The sequence below is a fragment of the Phaenicophaeus curvirostris genome, chromosome 3 (genome assembly GCF_032191515.1).
Source record: "Phaenicophaeus curvirostris isolate KB17595 chromosome 3, BPBGC_Pcur_1.0, whole genome shotgun sequence".
NCBI classification, from domain to species: Eukaryota; Metazoa; Chordata; class Aves; order Cuculiformes; family Cuculidae; genus Phaenicophaeus; species Phaenicophaeus curvirostris.
Window position 1 is genome coordinate 76859919 of NC_091394.1, and position 20907 is coordinate 76880825.

General features: G+C 38.1%; 1 protein-coding gene across 1 annotated transcript in view; it reads right to left on the reverse strand.

The window, feature by feature from the left end:
- The window catches only part of RGS22 (regulator of G protein signaling 22), a 62507-nt gene extending 41806 nt beyond the window's left edge, over positions 1-20701 (reverse strand). The window contains exons 1-7 of the mRNA XM_069854425.1: positions 20536-20701; positions 19850-19878; positions 15690-15752; positions 7820-8041; positions 3568-3653; positions 1599-1764; positions 1119-1290 (exon numbers count right to left, since the gene is read on the reverse strand). Of these exons, the coding sequence (XP_069710526.1) occupies positions 1119-1290; positions 1599-1764; positions 3568-3653; positions 7820-8041; positions 15690-15752; positions 19850-19878; positions 20536-20560 (763 nt within the window). The 5' untranslated portion in view covers positions 20561-20701. The remainder of the gene's footprint in view (positions 1-1118; positions 1291-1598; positions 1765-3567; positions 3654-7819; positions 8042-15689; positions 15753-19849; positions 19879-20535) is intronic.
- Between the last annotated feature and the right edge of the window lie 206 nt (positions 20702-20907).

Here is a 20907-nt window from a genome sequence, read left to right on the forward strand (position 1 = left end):
TTCCAGTGCCTGAGCCCCACACCAGGTGAATACTGTGCCTATAAAATCTGAGACTGAAAAAATGCTGGATTGCCCATGAAAAAAGCATAAAGAAGAGTAACAAGCACATGTAAAATGAAGGTCTATGTTATAAAATAAGATATTCAGTGAGAAGTTGTAAAATATTCCTTGAGGCGAAATGCTTTTGACTGCAGGACAACTGCACCAAAAGAAAAGACAGAAAGGCTTTCCACAGGCCTATGTTTGGCCCACTGCAATACAGAGCAATGGTACATTACAATGCTTTCCAGGAATGGTGTGCTTGTGACCTCTCTGCTCAAAGCACTGCAAAAATTAGTGGTAGAGTCAAGAGCTGCAAACAAGCACAATTTGAATAATTTCATTAATAATCCATGAATCAGCAATATATTTCCTGGGGTGATCCTCATGGACTTTAGAGGCCCCAGCCATACAAGTCTCAAAGTGGAATGGATGCTTTTTCCTCTAAGAATGGGGAAGAGAGGACTCCTAACATATAAGCTGAGACTTCTCTGTTCATCTTGGTACTGCTTACAGATCTGAAGCAAGACTATGCAGCCAGGTATATCCATATGTGCACCTGTGTGTTCTCTAGCAGTACCCTTGAAATCAGCTGAGGAATTTAATTTAAATTCTACATAGACAGGAGTGTCACAAATTATTATGTTCTATGAGATTGATAAAAATTGGCAGCCAAAAGGCCTTTAAATGCCCGACATAAATAACCTAAGAAGATGGTATACATTATCATTTATTATGATGTCATACAACTATACATTATCAAATACCCAAAGAACCCATGCAAGAAAGTCTTTCAAAACATACTGCGTGAAAAGAAAAAGCCCCTCAGCTGAAACAAAACTATGAGACAGAAACATGCAAGAAAAGAGGCTTCAACTATCACAAAATTACTTAGCTACCAGCTCAAATTTTAATTTAATGTTGTGCCTGTGGAAAGAAAGAAATCCTTGTCTGAGGCTTAAGATATCATGCAATACTCAAAAGGTAATATGTGGAGTTAGCAGCAATTCCTTGAAATGCCTTTTCTTTCCACCTAGCAAGTTTTCTGTTACAAATACTATGGCTGAGCTGTTACTTACCCAGAAGTCCGTCCTTTTCACTTAATGAATCATGTCCTTCATGCTGGCCAGGCAAACACTGAATATCTTGAATTTGACTGGAAGCTACAGGACGTATTAATGAATCTGTAGTTTTAATGGATTCACTTTGTTTTGCTAATGTAAACCAATCCTTTGTCTGAGAAATTGTAGCCTATGAAAAGAAATGACATAGAATAATCAAAATTTCTTTATTTATTGCAATGTTTCTGAAAGCAGAGTGCTTACAGTCTGTAGTCATTTTATGCTGTCCATTTGTATAGACTTCTATAACAATAGTTTCCTGTTCGGTTTAAGTTGTATTATAATCCATCAACCGTCTTCTATAGTACAAAGACCTTTGAAAAGAAGGGGTCTTCAGAGAACTAGTTGTCCAATTAGATTGTGACTTCAGTTACAATAATTTAACCTGATTAATTCAATCTAGCTTGATGCTACACCCATGAAATGTTTTTAGTTTACCTGGCCAAGCGATACATAGAACTTCTTCATAATCGATGAAGTGTCATCCTCCTCAGGTGGGGGAGAACTTGGGTCTCTCTTCTTTATCCAGGGATAATAGTCACTATCTATAATGAAATTTATGCCAGTCTTACTCCATTCTACCTGTGATATCAATTTAGCTAGCCTGAAATTAAATATTGGGACAAGAAAACAGTTAATTTTAGCTTTTAGTCAGAGAAAGAATTTATTTTTCCCTAGAATAGGAAATAAAAACCATGATCACAAATTGCTACAAGGAACTTCATGATCTGCTTTATTATTTCACTTCTCACCTACTGTCACATATATAAACGCCAGTACTGCCATTCCATACTCCACCAGCTTTAGAGTTGGTGGCTTGGTTTGCATTTTCAAGCTTTACGAGTACAGTTTATTTCTGTCAGGATGATCTTATGTGTATCTATGCAGTCCCAAACCTGCCAAGAAGTCCTTGAACATTTTGATTGCTAAAATGGAACTGTTCTCCCAGATTGCAGAAGCCCTGTATCACTACCAGACACAGCATTTCCTAGTCCTCATACAAGCAATTTTCCAGCAAAAGTGCTACAGCAGCAATCATATTAATTGAACTTCCGGATGCTAGCAAGGCGGCTGTCACTACCATGTTCAGCTGGCTGCTCTATGAGGACTTCAGAGTACTGAATAGCTCTCCAGGGCTGTATTATGTTAGCGTGAACATCATGATGTTCAGAAAAAACAGCAATCTTAGAACCACATGGCAATAATAAGTGTTCTGTGCTCAAGAACTGTGACAGAACTGATTGAGTTAAGTTAGGAAGCAATACAAAAAACCAACCAAGGTGCATATAAAGAGAAGAAACAGCCTACACCTGAGGCTATGACCATGAGCCGAATGCCCATTTGAGGGCAAATAGGATTTCATTCTAATGTTGTGGTGTCTTCATCTTTAAACACAGGTTTCCCTTTTAGCATCTCAGCTTCCATTGATCCTGATTCAAGAAAGCAACTTAAAATACTGATAGGAATAGAAATCAGGCACATACTTGGTTTGTTTTATATAATTTTCTTAGATAAATTTGCTTGATCAGTGAAATATTTTTTATAGCATAAGAACAAATATAGTGTTTCACAAGGGCCAGATACCTGTAAAGCAGACTGCTGTTAAAGGTAAAATGGAACACTCTTTCACAACGTGCTTATTCTTCGCACAGTTTTCCTCATAAGTAGAGCTTTCTGGATATTGACAGTTGAAAGTATTTTGAAAACGTTCATATAAAATTCTCTACTCCAGTAACTAGTCTGTCATTGCAATCAGCAGACATGAGTTTTGTGAACAATACTGCCAAGCTGCCTCTCCTTTTAGGACCCCTAAAACACACTGCAATTATCAGCATCTAGACACAACCTTAAGGGACGCAGAGGCAGATTCTTCCAAAAAACACACTAAACCTCCTGAACATCTGCTAAAAAACATCTGGGAAAATGCAGCAAGTGTATAACGGTATAACATTCATCTAGCTATGCCATGGCATCCCACAGAGATCTGTGCAAAAGCAAGTCTGACAGTGAGCCCAAAGATACAAAGCTCATAATTGAAATAAAAAGGACTGGCTGGGTTTTTTCCAAATAGATTTCATGGATTCAAATCTCCCACTTACACGATATCCATGTTGATTAGAAAGACATACATTGCTACCTTGATATCTCAGTGGAACAGTGATTCAGAAAACAGTAAACCTCATTCTTTCTCTTTGTAATGGTGTCATACAGTATGTAATTAATGAAAATTATAGATTAATGAAGGAAAAAAGTCACTGATTTTATTTTATCTAAGTCACTTAAATATTAAAATTAAATGGGATGAGAGGAGGAAGAAAACATATTAAGGGTACTGTAAAGATTAATTATTCAGAAAAGAAAAATGTACAAATTTAAAATTGAGAGACAACATACAAGATTGCATTACCTGTACTCAAAGTAACAGTCACTTTCTAGAAATGCTGGAAGCCTTTCTTTCTTGATCCACTGAATTGCTTGTTCTCGGTCAAGACACTATTAAAAAAGAAACACCAAAGGTTTGCATTATTCTTGGCTTTCTTGTATTGTTTGCTATGTAACTTAGTCTCTCCATCCCTACATACAAATGTATTGTCTCAGGAACATAAATATACCATGATCACCACCTTTGTTATCTAGTTGAGCCTCAATTGTGCAAGGACAATTGAGTTGATTTATTTTCCTATTAACAGCTAAAAAAATTCTAAATCTGATCTTACCTATGAGAGTACAATTTTTTTAACAAGAAGTGAGTGTTTTTTCTTCAGAAATAATGTGTGTATGAATCATGTTTTTACTGTTCAATTCCAAATGTAAATTAGATGCTCACAATTTTTCTGCAATAGGAAACTGCTGTTTTTTCTATCACATTTTATGAATAATCACTACTACATTTTTCCTCAATAATTTGAAGAATCAGGAATCCTTAAACAAAACTTATTCTCCCAAAATGGAAGAGTTGTGCATGTTAAAAACAAAACCACAGCAATAAAAAACTATTTGGTTATAAACTTCCAGCTTTTATGCTGGAGCATTGCATAACTGTATTGCACACAGTAACTCTTGCAGTGGAAACTTAAGTATGTTATGAATCAGGCCTCTAATAGATTTCTGCTCAAGCATTCCGAGTCTTTGTGTCTCATCAAAGCAGATAGGAAGGTGCCTCCAGAGGGAGGTTTAGGGGTGGAAGGGAGGTGTTGAGCAGTGAGCTACACAGAGCCAGCTAACTAAAAACCTGTGTCTAGGGTCTTACACAGAGAGCAAGCTGTGGGCCACAAAGAGTCATAGCTGTTGCCCTTAGAAATGACACATAGCACACTTTTTAAAAGAGCATACATTTTCCACTCTTAGGGGATGACCTGTTTTATTTATCTAAACTGCTTTTTTCCTTCTAGTGAATGTGTGACTGGTGATTTGGAAGAATGCAGTAACTCCACTTGACCATAAAAAACAGGTGAAGTTCAGGCAAGGATGGATGCTACTTGCTATATCAAATAATCAGTTCATGTAGATTACACTTTAAATTTTCTTTCCATGAGCTAATATTCCATTAGGGACAAGGGTTATATCTGTCTCATATATATCTGTAGGGGATTAAAAAAAATTTGAATTACTCAGAAAGTGAGTGTTTTCATTTAGTGAGAAGAAAATATTTCGAAATATGGAAAGCTTATGTTGGCTGTGGCTCATACAATGTAATTTGTGGAGATGGAGACTAATTGCTCCCAACCACACAGTATATGCCTCCTTTTGGTAAATGACAGGTTTTTTTGAAACACAGAAGATCATCTCTTTCTTTTCACATTTAGTATCTATGTATTTACTGACCAACAACCCATTTTTTTATCTGAGTGATACATAACATGTCCACATCTGCACATGGCTGGTACGCAAAATGTTATATACAATCAGAATGAAAGAGCCTCTACTCTTTCCTCTTCCCCAGAGAAAGATCCTACGTTTAATCTGATGGGTTTTGTTACCTTGGTTAGCTTCCTTACCCTGTCAGCCTTAGGCCTTGCTGGGACCCAATCCAGCAAAGCTTTTAGCACGTGTTTAAGTTTAAGCATGTGTTTAACTTCCCTTGATTAAAGTTAAACACATACTTAAGTGCTTTGCTGAACTGGGGTTTCTCTGAAATAAAGTATGTAGGATGCCAGCCAGTTTCTTTCCATAGTTGTGATCAATTCTACCCAACTCCACCATCTTTTTTCTTAATATATTTTATACCAAGTTGGTTTTGACTATTGATAAGAAGATACCACTATATCAATAATTTGCAAGTGTGCATGCACACATGCAGAGAACTTTTGCTTGTCTGTAAGGTTGTAACAGTCTGAAAGGGAAGTAAAGTACAGAGAAAAATATGCTGGATGCATTTCTTAATCAAGCTATGTTTAAATTCAGGCTGTAGCCTGAAATGCCTACTAGGATTCTCTGATCATAGCTCATTTTCATTAGTAATGTGCCAGTAATGGCCACGCAAGGTGACTTCATGCAGCAATGTAACATTCAAAGCAATCCTCAATCTCTTCAGTCAGTGTGAAGAAAGCTATCAAAGCAGAGGACGCAGCATCACCCAGTGACCAGAAGATCAAATTCTATTTGATTTGAACTGAGCTACTTGATGCAATTGTTCTGGGATGATTTCTTCTGGTTCAATCATAGTGTGATACAATAAATTAAGCTGATTTCTTGCACCTTGTGTAGTTGCAATAACAATTTTTGGCATGCTGTTTTGCAGGCCACTTAGATATGCCACGTTGAACTGGACAAGACATCTCTGTTACCTGTCCAGTAAAGCAGGAGTCAAAAATAAGAATCATAGAATCATAGAATAACCAGGTTGGAAGAGACCCACAGGATCATGGAGTCCAACCATTCCTATCAAACACTAAATCATGCCCCTTAGCACATCGCCCACCCGTGCCTTAAACACCTCCAGGGAAGGTGAATCAACCACCTCCCTGGGCAGCCTGTTCCAGTGCCCAATGACCCTTTCTGTGAAGAATTTTTTCCTAACGTCCAGCCTAAATCTCCCCTGGTGGAGCTTGAGGCCATTCCCTCTTGTCCTGTCCCCCGTCACTTGGGAGAAGAGGCCAGCACCCTCCTCTCTACAACCTCCTTTCAGGTAGTTGTAGAGAGCAATGAGGTCTCCCCTCAGCCTCCTCTTCTCCAGGCTAAACAACCCCAGCTCTCTCAGCTGCTCCTCGTAAGACTTGTTCTCCAGCCCCATCCTTTCTCCCAGAACAAAAAAGTAAGTGTGACAAGATGTATTGTTCCTCAAACAGCCATAATGCTTCCCATCTATGGAAAATGGCCCAGAGAAAGTAATATATTCTTAAATGATTCAGGAGCCTTTTTGCTCCAAACTACATGAAGGATGTAAGTAATATTGAATACGAGGTGATCACTTTGAATTTGCCAAGCAAGGCCATCCACAATCACAATGATGCGGGGTGCCTCAGAGAGCAATGGTAGCCACACATGTACAAGTTTCCTCAGTTGAATCCTGAGAGCAAATAAGAAATCGAGAATAGCTGAACTGCTTTTGTGCTCTCAAGCAAAGTATTTGTGAAAATAATCTTCTAACATGGTAGGGATGCCTGTGAACCTTGTCCTGATGTAGCATTTGTACTTTTAGATGCAGGTAATTGAGGTCTCACATTACTATAATTTTGTTAAATATCATTGCCTTTTGACCTCTCTCAACACTGTTTTCTTTTCTGAAAATCATTAAGCGTGTACTGAGCAAATCAGCAGTCTGTTACAACTCCCTGTTTTTCTCTCAGCTTTCCAACTATGACACAATTTAGAGCAGCCGCCTCTAAAAATGTAGCAAGATCTTAGACTGGCCTTGAATGAAATGAAGTCACACCAGTCACACCAATGCAAAGTTAGTAAGAAAGGAATAAACCAAGTATCCCAGCAAAATACATTTTTCTCTTCTAAAGCTGTTGTATAAAGGTAAACTCTCACAGCTAATTATACTGTCTTGTAGACTCTCAAATGCATATGGTGCTTTAGTTCCCGATTTTAACCTGCCTCATTTGATGCTGAAGAAAGCCCTGAAAGTAAACAGGTAAGAATACCAAAACTGATAGTGTCTGAGCAGGACTGAAACAAGATTTTTTTCTGAAATCCACCCTATCTTTCCATTAATTTAGCTTTCTAGTTGCCAAAGATTATTTTCTCTGGCCATTTCAATTGAAGCTAACCATGTAAATCCCTTGGGAATTAATGGAAGAGAGACTTATGTGTTGCCAGACCACAGATGAGCTCATAGCCACACAAGGAAATTAATTAATAAGGAAAGACTGAGATGCATTAGTTTCAGTCAATTTGCACATTCCAGGGATCACTAGTAAAGTAAATGTTGTCATAATATTTTTTCTTTTAATATTAAAAAGTATTCAGACCACACAACTAAATCCTTCCCTACAGAATCTTCAAAATTCTGTGCTGCAGGATGTACATGTGTAATTCCATTCACTTGTCTGGTAGACACATGTGCCTTGCAGGGCATAATTTGGCCCATCATTATGTTTTCCTAACATAAATTAACATTTTTCCCAAGCTACTAAGCCAAACACAACAGTAACTACTGCCAGTATCTCTACAGTAAGATCTAAATATAAACTCAGGGGCTATAAGATGCTTACCATAGTGTTGTAATTTGGATCAATATTGAAGACAGGAGAAGCACTGCACATTTTGGAGAGCTCGCCATCATTCTTTGCTTTCCTTAGAACATCATAGATGGGGTTTGGAGGTTTCTGATCCTGTAGAATTTTTTTCAGCTGGCTTTCCAGGCGTTGTGGGGCATCATCAACTATTTCAAAAACCCCAAAGTCAGAGTTGAACTTAACTGGCTGGACAAAAGTCTACAAAGGAAGTTCAGAAAGTTTATTACATTACAGTAAGGGAACTGTTTCATTTAAGGAATTTACTTGTTATAATATAGAAGCATCCTACAGAATGCAAGCTGGTATTATAAGGCTTCTTCCTCTTGTCTGCTGTGGTTTACATTCAGGGCTCTGAACAGTGTTTTTTCTGGATTCTTGCTCCCCAGTCTCTTCATTGCATAGCTTTCCGATACATTCCTACTTTTTGTCTCAGCAATGCTTAATTATTAGGAATTTAACTCATTCTAGATCACAGACCATTCCTTTTCATATGCAAATAATAAATGCAGTACACAAATTTCTAGAATATGTAATTCACGGTGACTTTATTTATTGTTCTGCAGGGGACTACTTATCTATAGGACCAGTGTTATTCTCCCATTCATTACCACAGATGATCAAGGCTTGAAAAGATTAGCAATAAATCTGACATTTTATATGTCAGATATATTTAAGAAGCATGAATCTGGAGATTTCTATATGTAGAAAAGTCTTTTCATCATATTATTACTTGCTGGTCAAACACCTACCAAAATCTATGGTCTGTAAAAAGTTTTATTATACACCACTAGTTGAGTCAGATACTGAATAGTACATGAGGTAGACCAAACTTAACTCCAGCCATGTAATTGTAACTTTTGTCAACACAAAAACCCCACTGCATACATACACATTAAAACAGAGGCATCTTTCATCTTTTCAGCTCTGGTAATAGATATTTCATTGGCTAAAAGAGCAACGTACTTCTGTCTTTCAAATTCTCTTATTTGAGATTAAGTGGGAAATATGGATGAATTTTACAGAAATAAGAGGGAAATATCCAAGACAGTTAGGAATCAATATAAGTTGATATACAACCAGAGCGTATAAGCATCTCCACAATGAGCTGGAGGACAAGAAGGTGTGTTGTATTTAAGAAATGAATAAAATCTTGGCCATATCTAGACCCAATGCCAAAACTCTTTTTGGCTTCACTCTAGACAGAATCTTACCTGATATTTGTACAGTTGTCATTCTTCTGCACTTATTAAGATTATTTTATTTTTTCAAGCACAGTATTTTTCATTTCCTTGATTTTTTTCATATATTACATGTATACACACATAGATGTAATTCATAGACACACTGTATATGCTGATACACACTACATATAATACAGAAATAAATTACAGACCAATTTTATTCTTCACACCTGTAGAAGTCCAGGGAAATCATGTCATTGTCAGTTATTTTGTTGTCTCTGTTTGAATCGCCCCCCTTGTTGATCAATGTCTTGTAGAGCAATGCCTAGGTTTGAACCATGTGGCTGCAACATGCGGCTTACAACATTCCCTACTTATCCCATCATGTCTCACTGCAGAGACTCAGCCTCACAAAGCACGTAGCATGTGAGAATTTTAAGTTTATGATTAGTGCCTATGACATCAGACTATCACTGCTCAGAGCTGTGCATTGAACTGCATTGGTCTGCTTAGTCACCTAACTTCAGTTGAAATCATGGCTTGGTTTTTGTTCTCTGACACCTTGTGCCTCTTTTGCCATTAATTTTCTCAAGGGTACTCTGCAGGTTTTAGTGCTTTTTCTCCAGACGTACCGAACAGCATTTTAAAGAGGCTTTTATGTGTAGTAGATTTCTCTATACTTCATTCAGACCATCTCCTAGGTTGATATGTATACATTTGATTTACTTTCAAGCCTAATTTTGGGCTGCTATCAGCTTTTAAGTGACTAACTGTACAACCTTAATAATGTTCAAGTGCATTCTCCCTTATTTATTTTTCCTTGTTTTTAAAAAAGAAACAGAAGAAAGTACACTAAGAAACAAGGTGCTTCAGTCTTTCAGAATTTGAAATGCTCTTGCTTGTGGAAAAAAAATCAAAATATGAATTCCGTAATATAGTACTATGTGACTAGATGCGACCAGATTATTTTGGTTCCATGTTATTCAGCTTGAAAACTAAGCAAAACCAAGATTAGTTTATCACACACATCTACTTCTACTTAATCCTTTGTAACTTACTCTAAATCTATTTTTTCAGTATACATTCTAATTAATTGAACAGAAAATAGAAGGCAACTTTAATGTAGTGAAACAGATGCTAGTGATAATATTTAAAATATTAAGTGTATTGCTGTTCTGCGAGTCTAACTACAAATCATTTATAAGACAAATATATTACTGGAACAAAAGAACTTACGCACATGGGATAAGAAGATTAAGAGCTCACACATAACATACTTGACTGAAAAAGGTTATTCTGGTGCAGACTTCTGTGGTTTAGACCAAGATATAGGCTTGTTTACCCTGAAGAAGAGACAGCCCTGGGAGCATCAAATAGCAGCCTTACAGTACTTACAAGGAGGTTACTAAGAAGGTAGAGCCAGGCTTTTCACAGAGGTGCCTGGTGGAGGACAGGAGACCATGGACATATACTGAAACAGTAGAGTTTTCAACTGTATATTAAAAAAATATATAATTATGGGTCAACTAGCATTGGAACAGACTGTCCAGACTGCCAATGGAATCAGTTCCTGGAGATTTTCAAGACCAACTAGAGAAAGTGCCAAGCAACCCGGAGTCAACACTAAAGCATTGACCCTGCTTTGGACTTGCTCGAAGCCCTTTCCAGTGTGAGTCATCCATAGTTCTGTACAAATCCCATATTTAACCAGATAAAGCTTCTCATCAAATTTTCGTATACAAGCATCTTAGACCAGTTTAAACCTTTCTGGGGAAGTGTATGTCACTTGTGTAATTAAGAAAACTGGAATGATAAATCAGAATGTTTTTATAAGCTTAATAAAAGAAGAAGTAAGTCCTGACCATCTTAACTCATCCCTGCCACAAAAACAAATGTGATAACGACAAAAATCAAAAGGGAACACAAAATATTAACCTGTTTTCTGGTAGGAAACATTTTCCCAGATCAGTCAATCCATTTCCTTCTCAGTATGTGAAAAACTTTGGAGCAAAACACACAGTCTAACCATTCCCACACATTACAAGCCACAAAAAAACCGTGCTTAATACCCTGTAGAGAACTTAAAACCTTTCCCACACAAACCAAGTGCCATAAAATCCTACAATGTTTCACAGGACAATAATGAGAGAGGTTTATGGCACCATCAATATTCTAGGTCATTTCAATAACAAGGAATCCCTTTAATGAAGATGCCTATGTTAAGGAGTGGGTGATAGCCTACATTATAAAGGGTGGGGAAAAGATTATCCGTGCCAATCTTATATACTAAGAAATGCCTTTCCTACCCCACATTTGGCAACTGCTTTGGCTCTTTACAGACAAGTAAAATACACTAACAAAAGACTAAGAGTATAAGTGCATTCTTCCCTTCATTCTCTCTTCAGTTTAAGCCAATTTTCAATCCTTTGAAGACAGATGGGGAAAACTCCAGAGCCAAATTATACCTCAAGATGTTAAGAAAAAACAAATCAGGTTTGGCAGGAGCCTTGAAGCTTGGGATTCATACATTATCGATTTAGCAATTTTGGGGATCAACAAGGAGCTGAGAACACCAACAAGTAAGAAGCCTACAGAATCTGCAAAGTGTTTCACTCATAAGCAATTCTCCCCTTGAACCCAGTATGAGCAATGTTACTCAGTGTAGTCATCTCAGCTTCAGAAAATATCTCCAAGCAAACAACAAATAGCTGTTTTCACACTGTGGTACAGCCATACTCTTAAGTAAACAATTGCATGTACATTTTTTTACAGCAAAGAAATTTCTTAGCTGTCAAATGCACATTGAATATGGTTTCAACTGAAGAATAAATAGAATACATAATCCTGAAACTTAGCTCTACACTTACCGAAAGAAAGGCAAATTTCTCTCACTCCTCCCAAAACAGAAACCAAAACAGCATCCATCACCATGTTGCCAGGATATCAGACATATAAATCTCACCGTTCTCTGCCTTAACATTTTTCAGATATACTTAACTTCAGATACACTTAACAAATGTGTAAATATGCTCACCACATCCCACCCCGACTAATGTAGTTTGATCCCAAGAGAAACCGAATGACTACTGCTTGGCCGCCTCCTAGGTTAAGGCCCTGAAAGGGTGGGAATGAATAAGAGACCTCATCCAGGAGCTTTGCCAAAACTTCCTTAAGATGAGTATGTGTGTATTGTAAATAAATGTCAGTGAAAGTCCAGATCAGAAGAAAATCTGAGCAGCTCTAGAAGTGCCCAGAAACTTCACACTGCACATGGTCAGTGGCAAATTTCCCATTGACATTAATGAGTCCAGGATTTCCCTTCTGTTGGTGAGTAAGACACAAGTCATAATCACACACCACAGTCTAATTAAGAGAGAAGAGAATAACATCCTGAGTAAACCTGCTATTAATAATAAGAAAGTTAGAAAAGCTTTTTTTGTTTCCTCGAATGTCAAAGATGTCCTGGGTAAGACTCAACGTAACATGCATGTAGGGCCTTACTGATGTAAAAGCCTCTTTAAGGGAGGTTGTATTGGCACGTGCAGCCTCCTTCCACACACCTGTAAAAGACAAGAGGAAACTAAAGGGCATGGATTGATGCCTTAGGTTGATGCCTTGATGCCTGAATTGTGCAACAGAGTGGATTGCTTTTTGAGTTCTTCCCCTTCTACCATCTGCTACTCATAGATCAGACCTGCTTTTACTCTTGACAGCACCAGGTTTTCAGGACCATTCTGTTTTCAGAAAGACCAGTTGGCCCAAACTCTGTTACCTGTGCTTTAATTGTTTTCAGAATCATCACCTATGTCAATTCGTGGCTCCCAGACTACTTAGCAGTCACTTTTAAGTTAAAGCTGTTGGCTTGCATACTAGACCATATCTGTCTTCCTAGACAATTCACCAAAATAGTTCTATTAGCATGAAAATGATATCAAGCAATTTTTGCCTCTTCTTTCTATGTGGCATTATTAATGCACCTTTATACTCCTAAGTAAGGAAAGGAAGATGTGGTTTATGTGACAAAAAGGATGAAGCAATTGCTGGTTTTTTGCTTTTGTTTGTGTTTTTTTTTTTTTAATGAGTGGAGAGCTTTTATACTGAGAACAACTTCCAAAACTAGTCTTTGATTCTGAAGTTGATAAAACCGTGGTCACTTGATATCTTTCTGCTGGAAGGGAAACCCACAGCCAGGGACTTGCCACCAAGAATGCCATCTCCTGAATATGCTTCAACTGAGGTGCAGTTAGTTAGCTCTTTTGTCTCTAGTGCAACACTTGGAAGTCAGAAAAATAAATATGTCTTCATCAAGATCACTGGTAACTGGAGAATGAAGGGTAAGGCCCCAGAGGATGGGAACAAGTAGCAGGCAGCTTGCAGAGCACAGGAGGAACAAGTTGACACTACTGCACTTTCCTGCTGAGGCTTCCAACACTGAGCTGGATGGTGATTTCTGACTTCTGAGTTTTCATTCTTGGCTAAACATATTCTTGGATGTCTTAAATACGTGGATCAAAGATTCAAATTCTAGCAATGCCTGACCGGCAAGAAATGGAAATCTATTCAGGCCAAGGTTTCCCTTAAATCTTTCATTTTAGATTAGTTACTAAGGAAGGTGTAACTCATTTGTATGTCATGTAATTGGTTTCTGCTACCGTGAAATCACTTTACTACTGGCAACAAACACCCTCAAGAGGGTTACTGTATTATTTTATCTTTCAGAAATATTTTCCTTACAAACTATCTTTCATTACAGCATGTAGATCTTTGATGTACCTAGATATTCATGTCAGACTGTATGGAATATTATTATAAAAACAGGATACTTGAAGGGTATACTGTAAATCAAAGCAAAAAAAAATATCTGCTGCTGCTATAACAAGTCCCCAGTGACACTATTTTCCATGCACTCGTGCTGCATTACAAATCAACGCAGAGGCAGTTTCTTAAAATAAGCATAAGCTATCCCTGATTTCTTGTATCAAGTCACACAATATTTTCAGTTTAACTTGTTGCCTAACTACTAGCACACCTGGGTAATACCGTTCCCAGGCAACAACATATAAGCACAACAAGAATAAAGCAATGGAAATTTCAATGCAGTGTTTTAGTAGAAGCCTTCTGAGAAGGAGTGGGAAATTGGGAATATAAGGTATTCAAACCGCAGAACTCAAGGCATTAATGGAACTTAATCCTGAAGAGGGTAAATCCTCAGGAAAAGATCAAAGAGAAAATAAAACCAATTATAAGAACATTACAGATAAAAACAGCTATTAGATCATCTGTTTTCACAAAGACATGTAAATACACAGAAGAGAGAGCAAGTGTCATCTTAGAAATTACCAAGATTACCAGCATAAACCAGCGTTGACTCAGGAGTATCTGTGAACTCTTTTCTGTGGGTTTCCAGAGCAGTCAGGAGTGCCTGGACAATTGTTGTGGTTCAGAGCTGCTGAGCCGCACCAGGACCGCAGGCTGGGGAGCCCCCTGAAGCCACAGAGAATTTTGGCCTCTAACAGACATCCTGGAATCCATGCATGTCCAAGGAGACCCAGAGACTAAGCACGCTAACTTCTTACCCGCTCCATCCTCTGTGATTTGGGGAAAACTTGAAGCATAGTTTCCAAATAAGCAGCAAAAGTGTGGAGGATGGTATTCCTGTGCTAACAACATTCTGGCACATGGAAGGAGGCCTGGGTTTAAACGCTACATAATTAAGCTTGGGTTTAGGCAGATACCCTAAAGCAGATGCAAGGGGTGGGGTGAGAGGTGTGTGGTGTATGGACTGGAGGAAAAAAACCCAACCTTCTTACCACACATTTGCTTCCATCCTTGTGTCTCCCTAGCTTTGTAAAAATTATTCTTAAGAATCTTGCAGTGTGGTAAAAGCACATAAAGGTGAGGTTATGAGAAAAGTCAGTATCACTGTTGTGCACAAAACCCACACTGATCTTAATACCTCAAAATTCTATTTTAAGATAAAAAATTGATATGGGGAGCGCATTCTACCATCCCTATTTCTGCAACTCCCATTATGTGTACTCTTACACAAATCTGATGTGGCTTAGAAAGCATATCTATGTTTAGTTCAGTTCAGTAAGCCTGAATCATAACTGAAATTATATCAATAGCAGCTGCACCGTAGTAGAATGTATGGTAAGACTACATCCTTCTAGCTGCAGGTGGGGTGGGAAGAGGAAGGGAGAAACAACTTTGAGATCTTTGCAGCCATGAAGTGAAAAAGATTTGGTTCCTAAAGTAAAGTGTTATAAATGAGTGTATGGCTAGAAAAATGTAAAGGGACAAACACTCGGCTTGTCAGCATGTCATAATACTGGAATAAGAGTAGACTCCTTATGCTTTATAATAAGTATTTATATCTCTTTTCCATTTCCTATTCATATTATTTTGGTTCACCATGATTTAAACACATAAATTTATGAGAGAAAATCTGTCTCCAGAAGTCCAGGTATTATGTTATTTTTCCTGACAAATAATGACATTGGACAGTGAGAGTTTCCACCATTAAAATACAGACACATTTTAAAACTAATTTCATTTCCCTGTGGCAAAATGAAAAAACAACGAAGCCAATCCTCTATTGCCTTACTACTAATCTTAGTAAGGGGCTTCTTGTATTTTGCAAGAAATTTCTGTAGGATACTTACTGGAAGACTCAAAAATTCATTGAAGTAGTCCACAAACATATCATCTGTGGCTAAGCATTCTTCCTACAGAGAGACAAAACCACAAAACAAGGCTTGTACTAATCTGTGCTAACAGGGTTTAAATGCAGTATCGCCTCAAACAATGTTTTTTTTCCATGATATATGACATGTAAACTTTAGCAAAATGTTGTTTCCCACTTTTGAAAATATAGTGTTATATTCTAGCCATTGCACATCCCTGAGGTCCTTGGCAATTCAAGAAAACACACATGAAGGTAAATCCTTCACCAAGAAATTTACAGATAAAGCCTTAATAAACCCAACAGCTTTTAAATGTTGGACATCATCATGTTTACTTTTGAAAAAATGTGCATAAGCTAACAGTCTAGAAATTCTCTGCATTACACCTTTCTCTCTCCCTCTGGGAAGGAGAGGAGCATAAAAGTTCACCAGAGCCTGCTTCTGCTCCCACATTGCTGCTTGGGGATGTTCTGGGAGATGTTTGGGGAATAAAAGGGAGTTCACTGATCTATTATTTGGCTCATCAAGCAAGCAGTATACACCATACTTGGAATATGACAAAACTGGGAGGCTTTCTGTTGACTTAATCAGAAGGAATGACTGCACCTGCAGGTGGTTTTGTACCCTTTCTGACCCCTGCATTTTAAATCCTGTTAACAAGAATCAAAAATTGTAGAATAGGAATTAATTTCTTTTTATATTGACACATCAATAAGTACGGATTCCAATCTTACTTCTACTGCACTAAGGACCATCACCCCCCTTCCAATTTAGCAGAAGGTAAAAGTAGAACATTATTCCATTGGTCTTCGGGAATCTGTTTTCAGCGTAATGAAGACTTCTGGACAGTTTTTAATAGCTTCTGTTTCTTGAATATTCTATTATTTCTGCCTTGCAACATAAGGAGAATGCACCAAATTCAATGCATTTACTGATATCAGCAAAGGCCTTGTGACACAAATCTTTCTTCTCTTTCTTACGTTGATAGCATTGAAATGCGCTAGTGGGGAATAATATTAGAGGTTATGCATAGTGTATGTGGCATCACATGTAGACAGGCAGCATCCTGATCCAAACTCCACAATGTCTAACCTTATTAAAGACAGCTTGTACTGAGGTAAGGAAGAAACCTTCAGCTAATCTACTTTAAGGAGAAGTCAAGAAGGCCCCTCTGTGCCTGACAAGTCAGAGCAAGACCTGATGGTGTTTGTCCAGCTTTAGTCTGTCAACATTCATTCCTTAGCCCTTGTGGTTGCTGATATGACTGATAAAGGACAGACAAGTTAGCTCATGCTCATTCCTGGAAAATGCTCACAACAATGAAAGCAAGGTTTTCTGCATTACAGAGGTCACGCTTTATTTGGCTCACAGGCCAATGCAATTGCAGTACCATAGAATCATAGACTGCTTTGGGTCGGAAGGGACCTTTACAGGTCATCTAGCCCAACCCACCTGCAGAAGAAGGGACATCTTTAACTGGATCAGGTTGGTCAGAGCTCCATCCAACCTGACTTTGAATGTTTTCAGGGATGGGACCTCCGCTGCCTCCCTGGACAACCTAGAATCATAGAATCATAGAATAGTTTAGGTTGGAAGGGACCTTAAAGATCATCTAGTTCCAACCCCCCTGCCATGGGCAGGGACACCTCCCACTAGATCAGGCTGCCCAAGGTCCCATCCAGCCTGGCCTTGAACACCTCCAGGGATGGGGCAGCCACAGCTTCCCTGGGCAACCTGCACCAGTGCCTCACCACTCTCATCGTGAAGAAATTCTTTCTTATGTCTGGTGTAGGAGGCAGATGAACATGTATTAGAAATGTTCCTTGTTCCCTCAGCTAACCATTTAATCAGATGTTACAGTGTAAGGACTACAATCACTATTTTGTTAGGTTATTAACTGTTAGGTTATTGGCTTTCATTAAGAAGAATGCATGAGTGACCTTTCTTTCTGATTCTGCTATTAAAAATGTCATTAACTCAGGTTGAGTAGGAGTAAATAATTTCAGCATGTATTATCACAGAATCATTAGGTTGGAAAAGACCTCTTACATCTCTTAGATCAGAACCTGCTCCAGTGTTTCACCATTCTCATGGTAAAAAAACTGTTTCCTTATATCCAGTCTAAATCTAGCCTCCCTTAGTTTAAAATCATTTCTCCTTGCCCTGTCACAATAGGCCTTGCTAAAAAGTTTGTGTCCATCTTTCCTATAGGCCCCCTTTAAGCATTTAAAGGCCATTTTGAGGTCTACCTGAAGCCTTCTCTTCTCCAGGCTTAACAAGCATGGACCTAGAGATGTCAGGGCAGTGATTAAATAGGAGAATTTACCAAGCTGTCTAACCCAAAGCATTTTAAGTCAACAGAAAATCCTTTTGATAATGTCACTAGGCAATCAGTCAGATCCAGAAAACTCAATTCAGCAAGTGTTAACACAATTAACCAAAAAATTCATCAGAAGCAAGTGACAGTCTGCTTCCTGTTTGGTTTGGGTAATGTGCAATTAGATTTGACACTGATAAGGATGAATCTGAAGACAGCTAGTTATGGTAACACCACATGTAAATGTTTTATTGTTTCAAAGGACTTATTCAAAACCATTTATTACTGGCTGATGTATAAGCTCTTTAAGAATACGCAGGTAACATGTTTTTAATTTGCCAAGGCTATTATTCTCTGTAGTCCCATGTAACAGCATGAAATGTAAACACAGTGGTTGATTAATCAATAAAATGTTTACGATCTTATTAATGCAAGCTGTACTACTTACTGATCTTTCTGCATCTGTACACAATATACTTTCATCTGGTTTTTGGAAGGTTTTTTTGTGGTCATTTTTATTTTCATTTGAAAGCATAGTTGCACTTTCATATTGGCACATTTTAGGCTATGGAGTTGCATATACGATACTATAGCTTAGATTTTTGTGTCAAGAAGCATTTTGTTTCATTTCTTCCCATGCCATCCTTCCAGTTCCACAGTCCAAATTATGACTACAAAAAGATGCCTTACAGCTGCAGCTGGAGGTCAAAGTGTGCTAAAAATTGGTCCAAAACTGCAGTTTTGCTTTCATGCAATTTTTGTACAAATAGGAATATCCTGGGCCTGATTTCTGTCACTCATTAAACATTGAAAGGATTTTTAAAATAATCTTTTGAATGGTATGTAACCATTTCTTACATATTTTATGGAAATAAACAGAATTATTTTCTATCTACAGTATTTGATAGCTTCCTGTATTATTGCCATCATAAAAAAGAAACACATAAATATTATTAGACATCAGAGGAGAAGTAGAACGTGGGTAAAAGTGACACCATCTTGAAACGTTTGCATTTCACATTGCAGTACCCACAAAAATTATAAATACCTCTCCACTCTGGAAAAAATACCTAGTAACTGACATCTTTAAATATCAAACGTTGAAGTTAGTATAAAACCCTGATCCTGCATAGAACTCCAACAGCTTCATGTCCTTATGTGAAGTTCAGCTGGAGTCAGACACACTTAGTCATATTAAGTAGCCTGCAGAATCAAGGTTTAATGCAATGTAAATACGCAGTTGAGAGATGTTCTCATCTTTACATATGGAGTCAAAGAATCATAGAATAGTTTGGGCTTGGAACAGACCTTTAAAGGTCATCCTTGCAGTGAGCAAGGACATCTTCAGTTACATCAGGTTTCTCAGAGCCCTGTCCAACCTGATCCTGAATGTTTCTAGGGCTGGGACATCTACCACCTCTCTAGGCAACCTGTTCCAGCATTTCACCACCCTCATCATAAAAAAAAATCGTTCCTTGTATCTAGTATAAATCTATTCTCTCTTACTTTAAAGCAATTACCCCTGTTCTATTGCTACAGGCCCTGCTAGAAAGTCTGTCCCCGTCTTTCTTATGGGCCCCCTGTAAGTACTGGAAGGCTGCCATAAGGTCTCCCCAGAGCCTTCTCTTCTCCAGGCTGAATAACTATTTTCGAACTAAGTATTTTTTTGTCTGAGAAAATTGTAAGAATTACTCAGTACTCCATACTTACACAGAGCAAAGAAATGAGAAACCAGGCAACAGTTTCCAAAACCCTTTTTTTCTTTTTTTTCTCTACAATTGCATGACAAAATGAATGATCAAGCCTTATAAAGCATACTTACAAACACTTCTTCTGTTATACATGGAGGCTCTGAAACACAAAAGGAGAAATGTCATACGTTATCCAAGCAATACAATCAAGCGTGTTCAACTATGATTACTGAACAGAAACAAAAAGTAGTGAGGCATGACAACCTTCCTGGATATTCTGAAATAAAATAACTCAGCCTCAGGAAACAAAATAAACCCTAAGAACATGCAGTAATGTTGACCCATGTATGAAAAGGTTGAGTTTTACTAGAATGATTCAAATATAATTAAAGCATTATTTAACTAGATTATTTCCCATATGTATCAGTTAACTTCTTGTCAGCTTTCCTCTGCAAAATTTATTACTAGAAGCTTGCTGGTTTTAATGAAAATAAAGATTTGTATGAGACACTTGAAACTTTGAACAGCAAATATTACAAATGGTATGATAGTATTCCAAAAAATCTAATTGTGGGTGTTCCCAGATAACCAAATCTCACTCGTTCTGGGAGAATACTTCATCTTTTGCAATGCTATTTGAGGAAAGTTTTCTCTTCAGATTGGCGAATTCTGCTGGGCAAGTTTAAATTCAGTTCAAAATCTCCCTATTTTGTATCACCATCTCTGTACCTGAGCCAATCACCCTGGGGTCAAACACCCTCATCTGAAAATCTGACACAGAGTCAGTCCATCACCCTACCTGGAAAGCACTACGTACCGGTGGTAAGCCTCTTGGACCGCATCCTGGATTTATGTACATAACAGCCGGCACCCGCACCTGCATGCTTACGACCTCATTTGCAAAGGTGAAATCATTGATTGCAGATCAGAAATAGAAGCTGCAGAGTTCCTGAGCCTGGCTGGGGACTGCTGATCTGCAGCAGGGCAGGCTGGCTCTGTTGCGTGGCTGACAGCAAGCAGGGTTGCTATGGCACCGCAAACAATGCATGGGATGAGCTGAGCAGTAAGGAAACACTTCTACTGCTAATGCAACAAAGCCTCAATCTCCCTGAAGCAGATTCAGGTATCAGGCACACTGCTATCTGTTTCCTAAAAGAAAGGCCTGTGAACTAGGAATTTGGGGATATTT